This window comes from Glossina fuscipes, unplaced genomic scaffold, assembly GCF_014805625.2.
Source record: "Glossina fuscipes isolate IAEA_lab_2018 unplaced genomic scaffold, Yale_Gfus_2 126, whole genome shotgun sequence".
Taxonomy (NCBI): Eukaryota; Metazoa; Arthropoda; class Insecta; order Diptera; family Glossinidae; genus Glossina; species Glossina fuscipes.
Genome location: NW_023998469.1, coordinates 240,622 through 259,881, shown reverse-complemented (window position 1 = coordinate 259,881; position 19,260 = coordinate 240,622). Strand labels below are relative to the sequence as shown.

Genomic DNA, 19,260 nt, shown 5'->3' with positions numbered 1-19,260 from the left:
TTTTTTTTTTTTTTTTTTTTTTTTTTTTTTTTTTTTTTATTATGATGTTCGGTTTATGTAAACATGCGTTGCGTGCTTAATTTTGTTTAATGGTTAGGGAGAATTTTTTTTTTTTTTAATTTTGCCCGCCTTAATTGAACAAAGAAAATTGTGGATAAGAAATGGATGGAGGAGGAGCAGGAGAAAATCGAACGAAGGTACATGGTTATTTTCTATTGTAATGATTTGTTTTGTTTGTGTTTTCTTTTTTTTGAATTTCCTTTCTTTCTTTTTGTTTGTTTGTTTATTTATTTATTTTTTTTTTGTTTCAGTCAAAGTGTTGTTGTAGTTGTTGTTGTTGTTTTTCAATTTATTTTCACTAATATTTTGCAGCAAACTCTAGATAAATTGTGGATTGGATTGGAGCGAATATGCTAAATAGATGTGTATTATGGTTATTTACGAGTCCTAATTATTTAGGATTAGTTTGACTAGGGGGATTACCTATAAAAAAAAGGTAGAAAAATATTTAAAATAACAAAATGAAAAAAAAGAAAACAAAACAAATTAAATAAATAATAAAATTCAAAAACAGACAAAAAAACGCACTTTAGAATAAAGCTTTAGCCAGATGGCTGACTATCAAATTATTAACTAATAAAAAATTTTTTTTTTTTATTTTGATGACAAATATAGCTTCAATTCTCTGTTGTAAATAATAATATTAACAACGTGGAGCTTCGACGTTTACCGCCATCTAAGACATGTGTTTCGGTTACGGCAGTGGCTGGACACAAATCCGTCCGAAAAACATTCAGTTAAACATGTTCTCTAAATGTTATCATATTTAACTCATAACTAATATCAATGATCACAACGTAACCACAATTATAAATCGTTATAGGTAAGCCTGCTTGTTCCTAAACTGCTAATAATGTGTGATGCGGCTTTAAATTTTATTTCAGGAGAAAATGGAAGGAATATATAGATGAGTTTGATTGCGTAGTGAGAAAATCTAACCAAATGAATAAACTTTAACTAAATGCCGTTCACCAGGTTTTAATAGGAAAACTTATAGAATTTTCGATACATAGCCGGGACTGTACCTAATGCAAACCAAAATGTATTTTAAACTTGATTTGAACATTATCCTCAGCATTCTATTGGATGATAGTTTTTTTCCTTAAAGGCCAATATCAGCTTGCGATCCTAAAATTTTTTGCAAGTATTTCCTACGGCCATATTCATATGGTTTTCTATCGAAAACAAAAAAACGAAACATATTTTCAAACTATTACTCAATATTGAATAGAAGGTGCCTTTGGCCCTTTCTACCTGATCATAGAAATCCACATGCCAGCTTTATTAAACTCTAAGGTTGTAATCTAGAAATAATGCGGACAATTAGACGAGCGGGTGAGAATGGTGGAGAAAAACCTGAAAACAACCGGAAGTTTATTCAAGATTTCAGACAAAGAGCTGCCAAAGCGCCAGAAATTTAACTTTTTTCGTTTGAGGACGATTTTACTCCAGAAGATCTGACACCAAATCGTTTCAGGGCTTCTTTTCCCTTTAAGCATATCGCAAATGTTTTTTCAATTCTGTAGATAAATCAACGCCCTGCAATTGTGTGTCTGTGTGTGCTTCACAAATGTAATGTATTTCCTATGATCATTCTAAAAGTAGATACACACTTCTATTTTGTCAGACTTGAACATTATGTTTAAGTATTTGTGGGTTTTCCTCCTCCCTTAGCTTTAGGGCTTAGGTATCTTAAAAATAGAAATAATTTTTGCTTACCAGGTATCGTTATCTGAGACGGCGAAACGAAAAATGAACCGTCAGGTTTTCCTTTTACCTTTCTTTTTTAATAAATTGTCTAAGAAGTATGAAGCTTTTCGCTTAACAGATATTGCTAGTAAACCTAAGGTCTAAAGATCTTAATAAAGCCGCAGAAGGTGGCGGTGACGACTAGTTGATAACTCTCATAGTAGGATCCTAGATAAAACGCTTTAATAGCTTCGGAAATATTAATTTAAGCAAAAAAATTTTTTAACAAATTTTTGCCATAACTTAATATTGAAGTTTTGAAGAAAAGAATAATTCAAAGACAAGTTTAAAATTTGATAGATGCTCGAATAGAGATTAAATTCTTTTGCAGGGACATAAGAAAACAAGAAAGCAAACTAATATACATTTATATATATGTATATATTTAAGCCTACATATATATACGTATATTCACTATATATATATATGTATGTATATATAAGCAGATTTCTAATAACCATGTGGCAGATGCGCTTAATATCACTTAAGCCTCATCCAGTTTAACTTTAAAGACTTTTGGTCCAACCTTAATTGTAATTGGTTCCATCACACATTGGTGCTTTTAAATATTTTATATACTTTTTCAAAACTTTTTCACAGTTATTCCATATAAAGCGTTATAAATAAGAAAAAGTTTCAATTCTTTTTCACAGATAATTATAAAGAAAACATTAATTAAAGACTCCATGATGTAAAATTTTTGTGAAAATACATGAATATATTTATTTTAGATTAAAAAATAAATATAAAAAAATCGTATTTTGTTTATAAAAAATGTTTGCAAAATGAAAAGTAAATGAACAGAAACAAATTAAATATATTTTATATGTAACTCTCTATAGCTTAATGATGACTATGAAGTGCAAGAAGTACATAGGCAAAGAAAGAAAGAAAGAAAGAAAGAGAAAGAGAGAGAGAGAGAGAGAGAGAGTGGAAGGGACAACTTTTACTTTCGTTAAATTAAATGATGAGATACATATATTGTTGGTGATCATAAAGATTATGACGTGATGAAGAGGTGACGATGGTGACGATGATAGTGAGGATGGTAGCAAGAACGCAATGTAATGGTGATACTACGTTGATGATTAGCTTTGATTTGTTACTGAGAAGTGAGATCAGCTTTCAAATAAGTTTTTTTTTTTTTAAAACTTATTTACGATTATTTATTTATTTTCATTATTATTATTATTATTTTTTTTTTTTTGTAAATATATGCAATAAGACGTAAACACTCGTTTTAATAAAAAGAAAAAAAAATTTTTTTTTTTCTTTAATCATCTAGAAAATTAGAATCGAAAAGGAAAATATTGTTTTAGTTGCTGATAGTTGTTTATCAGATATATGTAAATATATGGTGAAACTTAATGAGGCCGAAAGAAAGGTGAAAGAGAAAAACTCAAAAAACTGAAAAACCACAAAATCTTCGGAAAAGAAAAAACAAAAGACTAGTATCGCATATGAGATATCATATATGATAATGAAAAAAAATAAATAAATAAAAAAAATACAATTTTCGTCAACTGTTGCTTAATAATTACAAATTAGTATTTCGTAAAGGAACACAAATGCAAGGCAAACAGAACAATGTTTTTTTTTTTGATAAAGAACGAAAACATATAGAAAATGCTTAAGATAATAACGAAAAAAAAAACAATTGAAATTTCTTAGCAATTTAACATAATAATGTTCATAATTAATACAAAAAAAGTGCTTTAGTGTTTTATTTCATCTTTTTTTTCTTTCTCTTTTTCAATGCTTTGGCGAATCAAACATGCTTTTGATTTATTTCATATTGCATATCATATTCATATCGTTTGCTTACTTACCCGCTACAATTTTGCTCATTTGCATGACTTGTTGAGCCAATATTTGATTCAGTTGTAAAAGATGTTCACGCTGTTTTTTCTCTTCGTTCAATTTGCTGGGAGGTAGAGTAGCCGTCGTTTCCTTAAAACGAAGAAAAGAACAGAGATGCGATAATTATATCCATTAAAATGAAATTTAAAACAAGGCAAGTGATAAAAGGTTTATGCGTTTTATGCCACGACGAAAATGATAAGAAATTCCCCTAGGGCTCGTGCCTGCAGGCCGATTGCTTACTTATATTTACATGATTCTGATAAATATTTATATCGCGATTTCATTTGAAAGTTAATTATTGATAACAAATCCGAGCAAAGTGTTTTCCTAAAAAAATTCCGTAACGAACTTCGCTGCTCCTATGCGAACTATGTGGCATATCGTAAACTTTTGTTAAGAAATATCTTCTAATTTGTCTTGAGTAAATAGATATTCAATTCCTAAGCACATCATCAAATCATTGTCTGCATTTACAACAAGTCATACTTTTTTCTGCATTCGTTTCGCATCAGTCTCTTGTGGGCTCGAGCACCTAATGCATTTTACCGATCAATTCCAATTTGTTCAAAATCGGTCGCAAATGCTATATAGGCTCTAGTGTCTAGTTACGATGGATGAAAACAAGAGTGTTAAAAAAATCCAAGACAATTTGTAAAAGCTAATGAGGCGAACTGTATTTCCTGATTAGAATGATAATAAAGGAAGGGAGTGATTAACTGAAGCATTTAATATAAATTAAAAAAATTGTAAGATATTTTTTAATAACCATGCGAAAAAGTATATCTTAAGAAGAGCTTTCATTTGCTTTTCACGATAGCGGATGTTGGATGGTTTAATTATCAAAATGTTTGCATTACTTTTGCTCTTACGTCGGTTATTAATTATTAATAATGTACAGGCACTAAAAGGCACTTAGGATCTTTCACTCTGTCGAAAAGACACCTAGTTTTTGCGAATGTGTTGGTAAGTAGGTCTGGGTAAAGCTCAGCTTGGTAAATTCGAAATGTTATTGGGAAAGATTTTAAATTCATATCTGCTAGGACTAGTTAGGCATTAATGGGAATTGAATTTCCCATCCTTCTCTTTAAAGTTCCTTCATTTTTTAGTTATCATAGCTAAGTTGGATCTAGCTAATGATTAAATATTGTGTTTGAAGTCGTTTTAGTTATCCCAATTTTGTAGTTAGAGCGGTTAGCGGTCATAAATTACTAAAAAGTATAGATGAGAGTTTTTATATCGACTACCGAAGAATAAGAGACGTTCAAAACGTTTACATTGTCCAAAATGAAACTTCAGAGACCCCACAAGATAGTCTTGATCAGCATCAAATTCTGTAACGATTTGAGCCTGTCTGTCTGTCCGTCTGTGTAGCATCTGTGGTAAATATTCTCTTGGAGCTATTGGCATCAATTTTGGCCGAAACATAGATTGGTATTGGAAATGAATGACCCAATCGGTTGGGAGACATGCCGACGACGCTTACCCGACTACGCAACAAAAATTGTGAAAATCTTTGCTATCCGTGCTTCTTGCTTGTTACTTACACTTTCATTCTAAGAACATAAATTCTTAGTGCACAAAAGATTCGGTCACGACCGAATATAATTCGCTTGCTTGTTTATTTTCATATATCATTTATCAATTCATAGTTTAGCGAACTGTTGTTTTATTTGTAAGCGGATCAAGGACTTGTTTAATTTATGCAAAGCAATTGAAGCTGTCAATCCCAATTTTGGCGAGTACAACTCAAGCCGCTTACAAAGGGCTAAAACATGCTTATAGGATTTTTATGGGAAACGAGGTAGATGGCTCTTTTAATTACTTTGACAAAATGTGCATATCCCCCCTTCGTTCAATGTTGGGTACAAAAAATTTAAACTTTACAATAGGAATGTAGGCGTTGCTCTGAATTTATTATTTAAAATCGACTTACATTTGCGGTACTAATAGGTGCGTCAGCCAGCATTTTCTTAATGGACTCTACTTTCTCTTGACGTCGTTTCTTCTCTTCCGGCGACAGCTCAGGAGTCTACACGAAATGTCGAATAATCAATACGAGAGCACTTTATTACATTTTCTCAACTTACGTTTTCAGGTATATAACGTTCGGGTATAACAATTTTATTTGGTGCTAACAACAAATTATCTATAGTATTCTCAGAGATTTTCTCACCGCGGCCCAATGCTGAACGTACGACGTCCGGTGCATTTAAGCGGGGTCGCAGCGCCACTTCCATATCAAGATCATCACGTGCCCGCCAATTGGTATTCTGAAATTTAGAATTTACTCTTCAAACACCTTTAAAAGACCTTTTTCCTTCAAATATTTGCTTACGTTTCGATTCATATCGTTTTCGGTTTGAGTGGTCTCCAGACCCTTGACGTTTATCACATTATTGGGGGCCGTATAGTGACGACGTTTTTCTCTAGGCACAGCACGGCGGTGTTTATGCTGCGATGGTATTTTTTCCACCACTTTTTCCGTATCTTCGGAGGCTGATCCCGACATTTCGCTTAATATTTGCTTGGCTGCCTCGCTTTGAAAGGGCGTCAGATCTGTGAGACTTTTATTTAAACTTTGTACCGATTCGGTTTTACGACGCAACTCGGAATGAAAATTTTCGCGTGCGTAACTCGTGTAAGGTTGCGAATGCTGTTGTTGTTGCTGTTGTTGTTTTTGTTTCTCTTGTAATTGCTTAGCAAAATAAGCATTCGCCAAAGGGTTTAAGTGTTCTCTGGGTGGTACTATGTGACCATTCGTGAGGGCTTGTTGTTGGCCGTTACGGTTATGAGAATAATTGCTATTTTTATCGTAGCTTTGATTGTTCTGACCCGGACCATAATTATAGTCATTGTAAATGGAATTGTTGTGCTTATGACGATGTTGATGGTGATGATGATGTTTGGAAGACTTTATTACTGTTGTTTCATTATTATAAGCTCTAGGCAAAGACTTGGAACGCTCAATGCTTTGATGCTGCGAACTGTCATCATTGCTATTAAGGCCGACATTAATACCTCCGAGTGCTCCATTCATATGACCGTAGTGTTCTTCCTCTAATACCTGATCGAGATTTTGTATGGAACTAGTTAAGCTCGTTCTCTCATTGCGATCTCTATGTCGACGCTCAGATTCTCGTTTAACAATGCGTACAGTTTTGATTTCTTGCTTTTCTTGATTTGTGAGATTCGCAAAGGGGTTCGTATCTAAAAAACCATCACTATCTACACCGCTGGTCTCTAAGTTATCGCTCAAATCGTTGTAACGGTATAAATGACTGCTGTTGGAGTTATGACTTCTTCTAGTTGCTTCATTAATAACATCTTCACTTCCGCTAAAATCACTTAATTTACTTGTGCCAACTGTACTCGTGTCCACATAGAGTGGCTGTGATAGGTTCATCGTGGAATCACTTAAAGTACGATTAACACTTATCATGGAATCCAAATCGGTTTCAATCCAACAACCAGTATTACCTCTTTTCTTAATACTACCGTTATTACTGGAACTTTCATTTACCCTCAATCCGTCTTGTTCCTTATTGCCGATTTCCTGATACAACCTATTCGAATTTTCGGTTAATTGTCGTACAGCTGAACTCAATTCTTGCCGTTGCCTTTGCATATCGCCCACCAAAGTCTGAACTCTTTTCAATTCAGATTCAAGCATAGCCGTAGTATTACTGGCATAGGTATCCGAGATAGCCAAAGCCGTTTGACTTCCACGAGTAGATTGAAGCTTTTGTCTTAGAATCAATAACTCTTGCTCTAAACGAGCATTACCTGCCACAGTTTGCTCCAGTTTCTAAAAGAAAAATTGCAATAACGCCAACTTTGCTTATGAGCTTTGAGTATATAGGAGGAGGGAAATAAACTCATGCTTGTTATGTTGGATTTGTAATAACGATTTATGCTTTATATCGAATTATTTCATGAGTTATACTTTAGTAGAGGAAATGTCGTCTATTTGTTAATTTGTATTTAGGAATCTTTTTTGCTCCTTTTACGTCAAAAAATTGAATTTGATTAAATAAACTGTCTAAATCAAATCGACATTAAGGAAGAAATACAATGAAAGCGCGTTTCGAGACGATAAAGGAAAAGGAAAGTAAAATCCACTTTCAATAAGCTTTTGTTAAATATTTTGGTTAGCAGGTCAAAACAGCTGCTGGATTGCACACTGCTGTCGACCTTACGGGGGGCACTGCTAACTCTTTTAGCTGATCTTGTAGTTCTTTTTTTTTTTACTCTGTCTTTCTCTCTAATTTGTGCCCACTGTAGCCTTGAAAGTAAAAATAGAGACGAAGGAACAAGATCTAAAAAAAATTGAAAGCGTATAGTCGGGAAAGAGGAAACCCTTTGGAAAATTCGAAAGGGTAAGTAATAAGGATGAGATTGGCTTTAAAATTACGTTTACAAAAAATAAGTTTTGAAGCTCCACAAGTAGTGCCTTCGTCTAAAGATAAGTAGCTACGCAGTTCATCATTCATTTTGAAATTTCATCCAAAACATTAAAAATAAAACGTAGCATGTCTTCAAAGAAGAGAGGAGTTTCTATCAATATACTCCTCTGTATACTGTATAAAAAAGTTAGAATTAAAGGTTACGTAGGCAAATCCTATCCCATTTGAAATTTAATTTGGGATGTTTCTTAAGGGACATATGGACAAAGTTTTAACTCTTCATACGATTTCCATACTTGTAGCTGCAATCGATGGACGGACGAACACAAATGTATAGTCTACACTTACTTTCTATTTTTGGAGAATCTATTGTAAAACGCCCTCTCTTGTCCGCACAATTGTCTTATAGTTTGCAAATGTTTCCCATTCCATATGTCAGGGGCGAGCATAGTTTTGGTGAACAGTAGGCGCAGACATTAGCATTTCTTGAGGAAGTTTCAAGTTAAGGTTCTTGGCAAACGCTTTACGTACGAAATGATTTCTATTAAGTTCCGGAAGCTTTAGAATTTGAATAGGCGTAGAGTAGCATGCCACTGTAATATTTGCTAAATTTGCCATTGTCTTCAAATGGGTCTGTCTTTTCATGCTAACTATAATTGATTTTTCTACTTCTTACATAGATTCTTTTACTGTATGTCTTGAGTACTGTCGCTTATCTTCATTTACTTTCCCTACTTTTGTACTCCATGAACAATATTTACACAAACTAGTGCAGAAGTCAATCATCACGTCTATGGATTTTGTTATGGATGTCAATGGGATAAAAGGCAGCTTTTATGAATTTTCTCGCGTTTAGTTTAATTTGAATGGAATGTAGGCAACGTATGGTATATATAACCGTTAGTACAATGATAAGTGTTTTCGATTTTAGTCACAAAATAAAGCACAACTAAGACGAGTAAATTTAGCATGCACTCTTGGAGCCAATGTATAGAAAGAACTCGATAAACAATTAACGAAAAGCAATAAAGACGACAAAACTTCTACTAGGCACCTCGGCTACCTTTGAATTATCGGCCAATAATTGATGAACCCGTGAAAGTTCGCGTTCTAACATATGTTGTTGCTTTTTGGCCGCTTCCAAAGCCAAAGGTGGTCCATTAGTATCTTGTATTCGGGCCCTTAGACCTCCTAAAGCTCTTTCCAGATCTTCTTTATCGCGTTGTAAATTCTGCAAAGTACCCGATTCTTCCTGCAGCAACTGATCCAATTGATATAATTGATGGACTTTACTCTAAGTGATTGAGAATATTACACGGACAGTGTTAAATTTATTTTCCGTCTCGTTATAATTACCTGTAATTCTGTGTGATTGGGACTTAAACGATTCCACTGTTTTTGTTCTTCTTGAAGCATACGCCTCTCTTGGATTCTATGATTGAATTCTAAACGATCAAGCGCTGCAGCCTCGGTACGTTGGTTCGTTTGTTGTGTACGTTGTTGCTGGGCGTCGTTACGATAGAGTGAACCCAGCTTAACCATGTTATCTACTAGATTTACCAAAGGTTTACTTTTCTCATATTGCCTCTCCAAGTCGAGTAAATGTTGTTTCAAGTAATCTAAACGTTGTATACTTTCCGCTCTGCTAAGACCATCAGCGCCACGTAAACGATTCTAATCATAATTAGAAAGAGTGATAAGAAATTAAACAAGTCGTTGTAAAATTAAAGCAATCCAAAGGAAACTTAAAAATAAGCTCAAGTCAAGAAGAAACAGACAGAATAGGTAATGCGACAGAAATTTGATATGCTTATTAGGAAAACTATGGAAAAACCGGCCAAAGATATTCCCTTATTTAATTTGTTTAACTAAATTCTTCAGGCACTTGTTAGTATCATCGATTAACCTTAATACCATAACCAATAGTTAATTGCAATCCATAAAACTCCAAGTTGTTAACCTGTACGTCATGTATATCCGAACAGCATTGTTCTATATTTCGAGCGGTATTACTGTTTTGACGACGCAATTGTATTAACAATAAAACCAATTCCTCATGAGTGCGACTCAGTAAATCACCTGCAGAAACTTCTAAATTCTGTTTTTATATGCAGAGAGAAGAAAAAATTAAAAAAAAAGCAAAAACAAATAAAGGTGAAAAGAAAAGAAAGAAACTCAAAAAACACACACATTCGACTACTAACCATCTCTCATAGTAGTAGTAATCAACACTTACCCTTATTTGTGTGCTGGTCTCACGTTCCAACATATCGATTTCGGCACGACTGCCGGCACGTCTCAATGAATGCGACAAATGTTGGTGCTGTTGCGTCGCTGCGATTGACTGATAGCCATTATGCATACCGTATATATTATGATTGCTGCCGTTACCGCCTACACCGCTAACGAAATATTCTCCCATATCTAAACCATCATTGCTGGGATGTGAAGGAGTTGAAGTGGTGGCATATATGCCATTTGTTAGTGCTATGCCACTGCCACCACCATTTTTACCATCGCCACCGCCACCGCCAACGCCAACGCCACCGACGCCTCGACTACTACTATTGCCTCCTATACTGCGTGCATTACGATCCGTCAGGGTAGTGGCTTTGGCATATTTTGTGTCGTGAGCTGTTCCGTAGTAAGTGTTGGTTAATTTTTGCATTTGATCGTAATTATTGTATTGTTGTTGCGGCTGTTGAAGCTGCTGCTGTTGATGTTGCTGATGGTGCTGAAGTTGCGCGTCTGTGGCATCGGGTTTCACTGTTAAATTGCTTCTGGGCAAATTGCGCACATTGCGTATCGATATGGAAGCTGTAATCAAATTGAAAACACTGGATGTAATGAATGAAATTTTTAAGCGAATACAATTTTCGTTTATGTTGAAGTTGATTATGAATAATGAATGCTTAAGGCTTGCTTGAAGATAATGGATAATCGGTAAAAGGGGTTTTAATGCAAACTCATTTCAAACTTCAAATTTATTAAGGCATCAGTATATCGGTTTATAGTTTTTTTTTGATTTTAAAGCGAATAGGATATGGGTGGTAGTCAAAAGAAAGCGCAAAACTATTATTCGTTTTATAGAAAATGTTGGAAGAGGGCGCGTATTGAATTGTTCTCTTTCTTTCTATGAGCAGCCTCTCAGCGTAAAAAGCGAAAACGAAATTATCCCTCGAGGTGAGAACGCTTAATAAGTCTGTGGAAAGAATACCTTTGAGGTAAACATCAGTTCAAGTATTTTTCATTTATTCTTAAAGACTTACTAGGCATGAACTTGTACCTTCAGACAGTTGTTATAAATCGGGATAGATTTCCATTGATTTCCCGTAATCTAAAAAAAGTTCTTTGTTTATGTTTTCAAGCCGCCTACGTGCACATGCATAAAGACTGGGGATGCCTAATTACGGTTTCTGGCGTATATTTTTATGCATGTCAGAATACTAACCGCAGGATAAATGAGGCCCACGGTGGTGGGACGAACTTGAGTGTAAGGACAGATCGAGTTAAAATTTCCAACTTATTGAAAATACTACATGTCGACGAATGAATGGACAGATGGGCCGACGAGCTTGAAAATGTGGTTAAATCGACTCAGAATTTCACTCTTGTCGAACACGGGACGAATGGACAAACGAATCGAGCTAGAAAGTACGGACAAATCGGTTTAGAAATTCACGCTTTTCAAGTACAACAATATTTTGTAGGACGCGGGACGAGCGGACCGAAGAACTTGAAAACTTGAAAAAATAAAGTGGTTTGAACCTTTTACCAACTGAAAAGCCCACCTAAAATACGAAAGTATTTGCCGAGCAATTAGGTTTGTTTGATGTTTTGTGGCATTTAAAATGTCAATAATGACAAGTAAGGAAGTTACATTCCAATCGTTTATGTATAAAAAAAAACCTTAATTTTTATTCTCTATGATATTGAGTGGCCGTGGTTGGTTTTTCTTACTTTTAGAATAAAAGTGGAAGTCTAGATGATGTGTGTGTTGTGCCTTATAAGTAAAAATCAAAAAACACGGAAAACAAAGGTGTTCACAATTTTATGGTATAGGCGGTATGGTATAGGGTCTCGTAGGCGTATCCTATGACCGGTTTAAATCATTTTCAAATTCTTTTGCGGATTTGCAGATGGTCTTTCCATTTCTTTGAAATCAATGAATGTTTACCAGACACCACATTGTTGGGCAGACAGACAGATGGGCAACGACAATGGTCGAGAATACGTATATTTTAAGGAATTTTTAAAGCTTGCTTCTGCGCATTATGAAGGCATTAAAAAACGAAATTAAATTTTGATACACAAGTTTGGGTATTTTGGTAAACATTGGTAAACATAGGATATTTGTGGTTAACTTTCTTTATTTTTGTACGAGTACTACAATATCACACATAGAATATAGGTTGAAGTTGTTGGGGATTTATATGTTGTATATAAGTTTTGGAGTAATGAGCGATAAACCAATTGTTTATTCCTTTTGACAACAGAGGTGCTCTCAGTTCGCGTTCTACTGTAGGCGTGGAAGAACTTCCAATGGGTCTGCCTAAGTCGATAACTTCATTTTTTTCGCCCAGGAGAGTGTTCTCAACAAACGAACGTACTTAAATCGATTTAGAATTTGATGCTTATCAAGAACATATATAATTTGTGCGGTCTCTGAAGCTTGCTTCTGAGCGTTGCAACCGTTTCCACAAGATGAATATACCGGACGGATCGACCATCTCGAGAATGCTGCAAAATCGAAAACATCGCACTTAGGGTAAACCAAGTGTGCTGAACAAAGCCTTCATGCGTCTTATGACAGCTGCTAAGAATATTCAAACCTCCTTCAAAGCATTTCGATTAAGCAACAACTGGATTTATCGAGCCTTATCTTTCCCTGATTTATGATACGCATGATAAACGCTTCCTAGGAATTTTGAAGATAATTGGTATATATTTCCTTTCTTCAATGGTAGCGGCGTGTATAAAATAATTTGTTGGTGGTTAAGTCAAAAAAGTTGGAAATAAAAATTAAATAATTAAAAACGTAATTACAAAACAATTAAACGGTTGATAATTGAGACATTTACAGAAAGTATTTAATATGAATATGGCTGGGGTAACTGTCGAATTGTTACACACGCAACCGCGCACACATCCACACAAACACAAACACAAACACAAACACACACACACTCACACACACACAGCAAAGAACTACACAATCGAAGAGTTGAAATACGAAGGAGGAAAAAATAAAAAATTTTTGCTAAGCGAAGTAAAGTAAATGGGTTTGAAAATGAAAAAAAAAATAATAATAAAAAACGAAAACAATTCTTACCATAATTACATTCTCTCTCAGTGCATATATAAAACAAAAACATATTTAGGCATATTCGCAAAATAATGACTGACAATAACAATAACAACAACAACAACGCACAACAACAATGCACAACACATATGTAAAGTATGAGAGATGCAAGAACGTAATGAAAAAAAAAAAAATATAATAATAATAGTAATTGTAAAAATGTTGCAAAACATCCGAATCAGGCAACAGAAACAATAGCAGCCGTAAACCGTTACAGTTAACAAATGATAGTGTAAAGTGACCTCTAGAGGAATAGGCCTGCGTTGCGGTCATAATATCTGAAAAAATCTACGATGGTGATGATGATGATGATGATGATGATGATGATGATGTCTTTGAAGATAACGGTGGTGGTCGTGGCAAAGAATGCATAAACGGTAGAACGAGGTGTAAATTAGTCTATTGGGAGTAATAAGTAAAAATTTTTGCATAAAATTCTACAAACACGCACACAAACTCAGAATTTTATTCAAACAAGAATAAAATTGTTTTTCAGTTTTTCAGTTTTTCAAAAGAACTTGTAGGGTCTACGTAAGCCTTTGACTATTTAACGAGTGCTTGTGCGTTTCGTTTTATTTTACTTTGTGTCACCAGTACTGGTAGTACAATTATCGTTTCCGATTTGTTCTATTTCCGTTTTCATAATATTGCTTAAAACATTAGTTTCCACATTACTGATGCTTGTATAATTCTTCATAAGACCACTTGACATGGAGTCCCATTGTCTAATTGTTTCACGATCAATTTCCGCCGATTTATTCGATGATATGTTCGACCCAGTTTCTTCCCTTAGCACTTCGTATAATTCGGCTGGATTTACATCTTCACTGGATAACGGATTTTCTGTTAATTGCACATAGACGTCGTGTTCATCAGGCAGCTCAGCTACGTCACATATACTCTTCGGTTCGCTGAGGCGATGTTTAAAGCTTGATCTCAACTGCTGAGAAACATTATCGTTGACATAAGTCACGTCTCGCGATAAGCGAGATTTGTTACGGCCTTCTAAGTGTTGAGCGTCGGCGGCTTCGTATGCTACAATTGTCGATGGAGCTACAATGATACGATCTAGATCATCTAAAGAACGTGCGTGACGCTGTGATACTCTCCGTAGGCTTTCACGCCATAAACTGTCTTCTTCCCACAACAATTCGCCGCTTACAGGATTTCCTAGAACTGAAAGTTTACTGGCTTGATTAGAACGATTGGTATTCTCAGTCGCTGGGTTAGTTTGTAACGCAACCTCATCCCCTGATGCCTTTTGTATGTTCGTTATTTTAGTATTTTTGTCTACCGCCACCATTAAATCTGTAGCATGGGTTACTACAGCGGCTGATAATGCAATGTTTTGTGATAATTGCATAGGTGAGGTTGTATTAGAATTTACTGTCAAATGTTGTTGTTGTTGTTGTTGTTGTTGTTGTTGTTGTAACGGGATGGCTTGCCCTAGTTTAGTTTGATAATTGTTTATTTTCGTTTGGGCACTTTCCATCTGTTTTATATGAAATGGTTGATTCGAGCTGGAGGCCTGCTGGAAAGGTTCTCCGGTCTTTAAATTTTTACCAGTACTGTAGCTTAATTTTTCTACATTTGTTTTCATTTTATATAAATTCTTGCTATCGATAGTCTGCTCCTTGTCAGTTAAAATATCCACATTAATGTTCGTTGCCCTCTGTATCGGATTATGTATGTGAGCAATATTGGAACCGGCAGCATGAATATCTTTCTGATTATTTAACGTCATAGTGGGCGTGTTGATTAGCTCGCGGCTTCTCGATAATTCCGAGTAATAATATGGTGCTGATTGCTCCGATATATTGCTGCTATTACGACTATGTAGCGGGGTCATAAAACGTGTAGGCGTTAAACTTGAAGCGCCTAATATATCCGAAGGATCTTCGAGCAAAGTTTCCTGTGACTGTAATTCTCTGCGACGATTATCTTTACTATCACTCACTAACTTCTGTAAGGAATCAGTCGACGACACAAAGTGAATGTTGCCATAAAAGTGTTCATCTTCTTTCGTGCGGAAAATCTTCGGTGGTTTGATTAAATGTCCTAAACTAAAAGACCCTTGCTTAGTGGTACTTGGCGTTTCATTTAATAAGTTTCCCACTTTATCAAATTTCGTATTTTGATATAAATATAAATCACTATTTTGCAAATCATTGAGATATGTGTCTAAGTCGGCGGCTCCTAATACATCTTCGAATTTTTCACTTAACGATTCTATTTCGCTTATCGATTCTTCTGACAAAGGTCGCCGCGATCTCTGCCGCTCCAATTCAGTATCGGAACTTTGGCGTTGCCTTAATTCTACCGAATCTGTTTCGCTACTATTCCCGGTACCGGGAGTGGAGGCCACATATTTATGAATTAACGAATTATTGGATTGATAACGCGTCGGAGTAGCTATATATGAGGGCGAGTTCTGTTTTAATTTGTTATAGAGATCGAAATCGGAAGAAGCATTTGAGCTGTTATCCGTTTGGAATCCATAATTGGAATCGGATAAAGTCCTCTCATGATTTTTCAGGATAAGCGTATTTGTTGCTTTTACTTGACCGCCGCTTGAACGTACCTTACAAAACTGATCGGGTAACGACAGACGACTGCTCTTAAGAGTAGCCTCAGTCTTCGGTATATTTAGAGAACTGTTGCTGGCGTGTATTTTCGTTAATGTGTCATAGGAAAGATTAAATTTATTATTGGCACTGCCACTATTGCGACGTTTAACTGTATCATAATTTTCGGCTGAGAATATTTCTTCAGTTTTCAGTTCTTCCAAGGGCGGCGGAGAATTCGGTATGGGAGGGGGTGAAACGATTTCGCTGTCGGAACTTTCAGCACAGTCAGCGAGTGGAGTAGAAGCTCCCAGATAATAAGAAGCTGGCCGAAAGGTGTCCGACAAACTAAATCTTGATCTAGAACGCATTTTCTTAGAATCCATTTGCTTAGAAGATTCGTCATCAGCATCTGAGCTATCGCTGTTCGAAGCTAATTTACTTTGCGATGGTTTCAAAATATCCGGAAGATCTTTACGTTTTGATTGGCTACGCTCTTGAGAGGACTTTTTCGACTTCTTTTTGAAGGTTTCTGAAGCTTTTTTTGTTTTCTTTAAAGTTGACGTTTTAGCGGCTGCAATAACGCGTAACTCTTCCTTCTTAGGTGATGGCGCTGGCGAAGGTGGTTTTACGATTGGCAGTTCCATATAAAGAGGTTCGTTTTGAACTTTCACTTGTTTGGGCTTGGCACCGCTTACTGTCGTAGGCGATTGGCTGCTACTAATGCACATAATCTCATAATTTGACTTGGAGTCGTCATCTTGTAGAAGTTTAGTCATTTCTACATAATGGTTCTCCTCCTCCTCCTCGGCGTTGGTAACACTTGAAAGGGTCGTTAAAGGAAATTTATTATTACTGGATATGTTAAATTCCGTTCTTTTCGGAGTCATGGGCAGGTAGTGAGACTCATCTAAATTGATAGAATCGTCTAACGTAGATATAATAGCATCATTTTCATAAATCTGAGAGCATTCTTTAGAATCGGGTAAATCGCAATCAATTTGCGACGAATCTAAAGTGGTTTCCTCTTCCACATCGGCTTCGACAGCTAAAGCTTCGTCTAAATCATCATCTGTGTACTCGCAGGCTGTATCTTCATCTTCTTCTTCTTCGGCACTTTCTTGCACATTATTCGCAGGTTCCGAGAGTTTTCGATCTTCAGCGTTAGAAGAATCTCTTAGCAGTTTTATACGTTCTTCTTCTTGTTCCTTGAACATTTTCAAATTCATTAGCATTGGTGTAGCATCAGGATCGTTTATAGCTTGGGTTTCACTAAAGAACGTTTCTTTAATTTCTTTGCCACTCGATGATGATATTTCGACTTTAACTTCAAGCGGTTTATTAGGGCTAAGAGGTGAAGCAACATTTTCGGCTATGATTTCCGAGGTGAAATCATTATTTTCCCCGGACAATGTATCAATTTTTGATAAACTTAAAGTTTTCGTATTATAAACAGGAATGTATGTGTTTGCTGAGTTGGCAGGTGATGAACTAGGGGAAGGAGAAGAAGATTGCTTTCTATCTTCTTCTTCCGGAGGTGTAATGATGTCGATAGCATTGGCTGTTTTTGGTAAACTGAGAGCTGTATTCGGTTTGGTGAGTAAGGAAGTTTGGTCAGTCGTTTTGTCTTCTTCGTCTTGGACTACGGGTTTAACATTTATAATTTTTGTTTTCAAAATCGGTTTTAGTATTTTTTGCGTTTGCGTCGCTACAGTCTTGTCCAAGTTTATAGCCGACCCGGGATTGGAGGTCTGTACTATTGGGTTTATGGACGGTTCTACAATTGCAATGGTTTTCTTAAGTTTTAAATTTGTTGTTGCCGTTGTTGTTGTTGTTGTTGTTGTTATTATTATTGTTGTTGTTGCTACGTCATTATTCACTGTATTCGTATGTTGGCGAGCGTTAATTTTTGTACTGGCTCTTAGAGAAGACCTTCCTGCCGGCGCTTTCTGCTTTATGCCTCCAGCCTGTGTGTCTGTGTTCAGGGTTTATTTTGTTTGTTTTATGATTATTTTAAGAAATTTGTAAAAACGATTTTAAGAGAATTAAATTTTTTTTTTTTTTGTGATTTTTTACAAAAAGTGTTATGGCGAACATGGATTTTTTTTATGAACAAACATCAAAAAACAAAAAAGAAGAGTGAGAAAAAAAGAATTAAAAATTAAATTACAACAAAATGATTATTAACTTAAAAAATATTCGGAATTAATTTCACATATTTCTTAGAATAAGACAAAGAGGGATGTGACTAGGAGGAGAAAGGCACTGAAATTCAGTTAAAAAATGAGGAGCAATGATAGTGTTAGCAATACGGGCATAGTATGACCATGAAAGCGAGTAACGAATAATAAAGACTGAATTGGTGATTATGTTGATGCAAAGAGTGTGATGAGTGTCAAGATTGATTAATGGAGAAAATATCACTGCTAGCAACTTTAATTACTTCTACAACTACTCCTATTACCTACTATTAAAGCAACTATGAAACTAAACTAATTAGTAATAACACAAGCCGATAGCCCATCCTATGGTCGGTATTGTATAAAAAATAAATGACTTAAATTTCAAAAGCCTACATATGATACATAAAAAATAAATAAATTAAAAAACCACTACACCAAAAATTAATTTTATATATACACAATGAAGTGAAAGAAAAAAAATTAAAAAAAAAAATAAATTTTTTGCATTTTTTTGCTCTAAAATTCAAATAATGTAATAAAACTTAATTTATTTTATAACCACTAGGAAAAGTTATATTCATCTCAAGGCGAACTTCGGCACCCACTACGTCAAACGATCCTATAGAAACCATAAACTTCAGAGAGTTAATTCGTGATGCATACGCCCACCGTTTCTGTTTACAATGTCTACAGAGCCTTGTTATAGATAGGAATAATTTTTTTCTCCACTATAGGTGCTTATTATAGACAAGGTATATCTTTACTTCTTTTTTCTTCTTAATTTTTGAAAGTAAAAAGGAAAATATGTACAAAAATTGTCGGCTCTGTATAAAGTGGACGCACAGACTGACAACTATAAATTAACTTGCTCGTGTTCTCGAGGGCTGCAAACGGATTAACGGAACTTAGTACACCTCTAATATTTGGTACAAAAATAAACATTAAAAAAATGTAGTTACCCATAATCTTTTCAATTTGATTTTTTTTTTTTTGATTTTTAAATAAATAATAAATTCCACTTCATTTATATCCAATTTCGTTATTGCGTTAATTCAAATAAACCGTGGTTTTTT

General features: G+C 35.1%; 1 protein-coding gene across 9 annotated transcripts in view; it reads right to left on the bottom strand.

Annotated features, from left to right (window-relative positions):
* The window catches only part of LOC119640710, a 102,840-nt gene that overhangs the window by 3,925 nt on the left and 79,655 nt on the right, over positions 1–19,260 (bottom strand). Inside the window, exons 5-13 of one of the 9 annotated variants that reach the window (XM_038038905.1) lie at positions 10,312–10,892; positions 9,982–10,173; positions 9,432–9,749; positions 9,130–9,369; positions 6,008–7,477; positions 5,760–5,942; positions 5,606–5,701; positions 3,639–3,759; positions 3–483 (exon numbers count right to left, since the gene is read on the bottom strand). In XM_038038905.1, the coding sequence (XP_037894833.1) occupies positions 452–483; positions 3,639–3,759; positions 5,606–5,701; positions 5,760–5,942; positions 6,008–7,477; positions 9,130–9,369; positions 9,432–9,749; positions 9,982–10,173; positions 10,312–10,892 (3,233 nt within the window). In that variant the 3' untranslated portion in view covers positions 3–451. Of the gene's footprint in view, positions 1–2; positions 484–3,050; positions 3,091–3,638; positions 3,760–5,605; positions 5,702–5,759; positions 5,943–6,007; positions 7,478–9,129; positions 9,370–9,431; positions 9,750–9,981; positions 10,174–10,311; positions 10,893–13,453; positions 14,617–19,260 lie in introns of those variants that run through there. The other 8 variants (XM_038038906.1, XM_038038901.1, XM_038038902.1 and 5 more) reach the window with 8 other exon arrangements.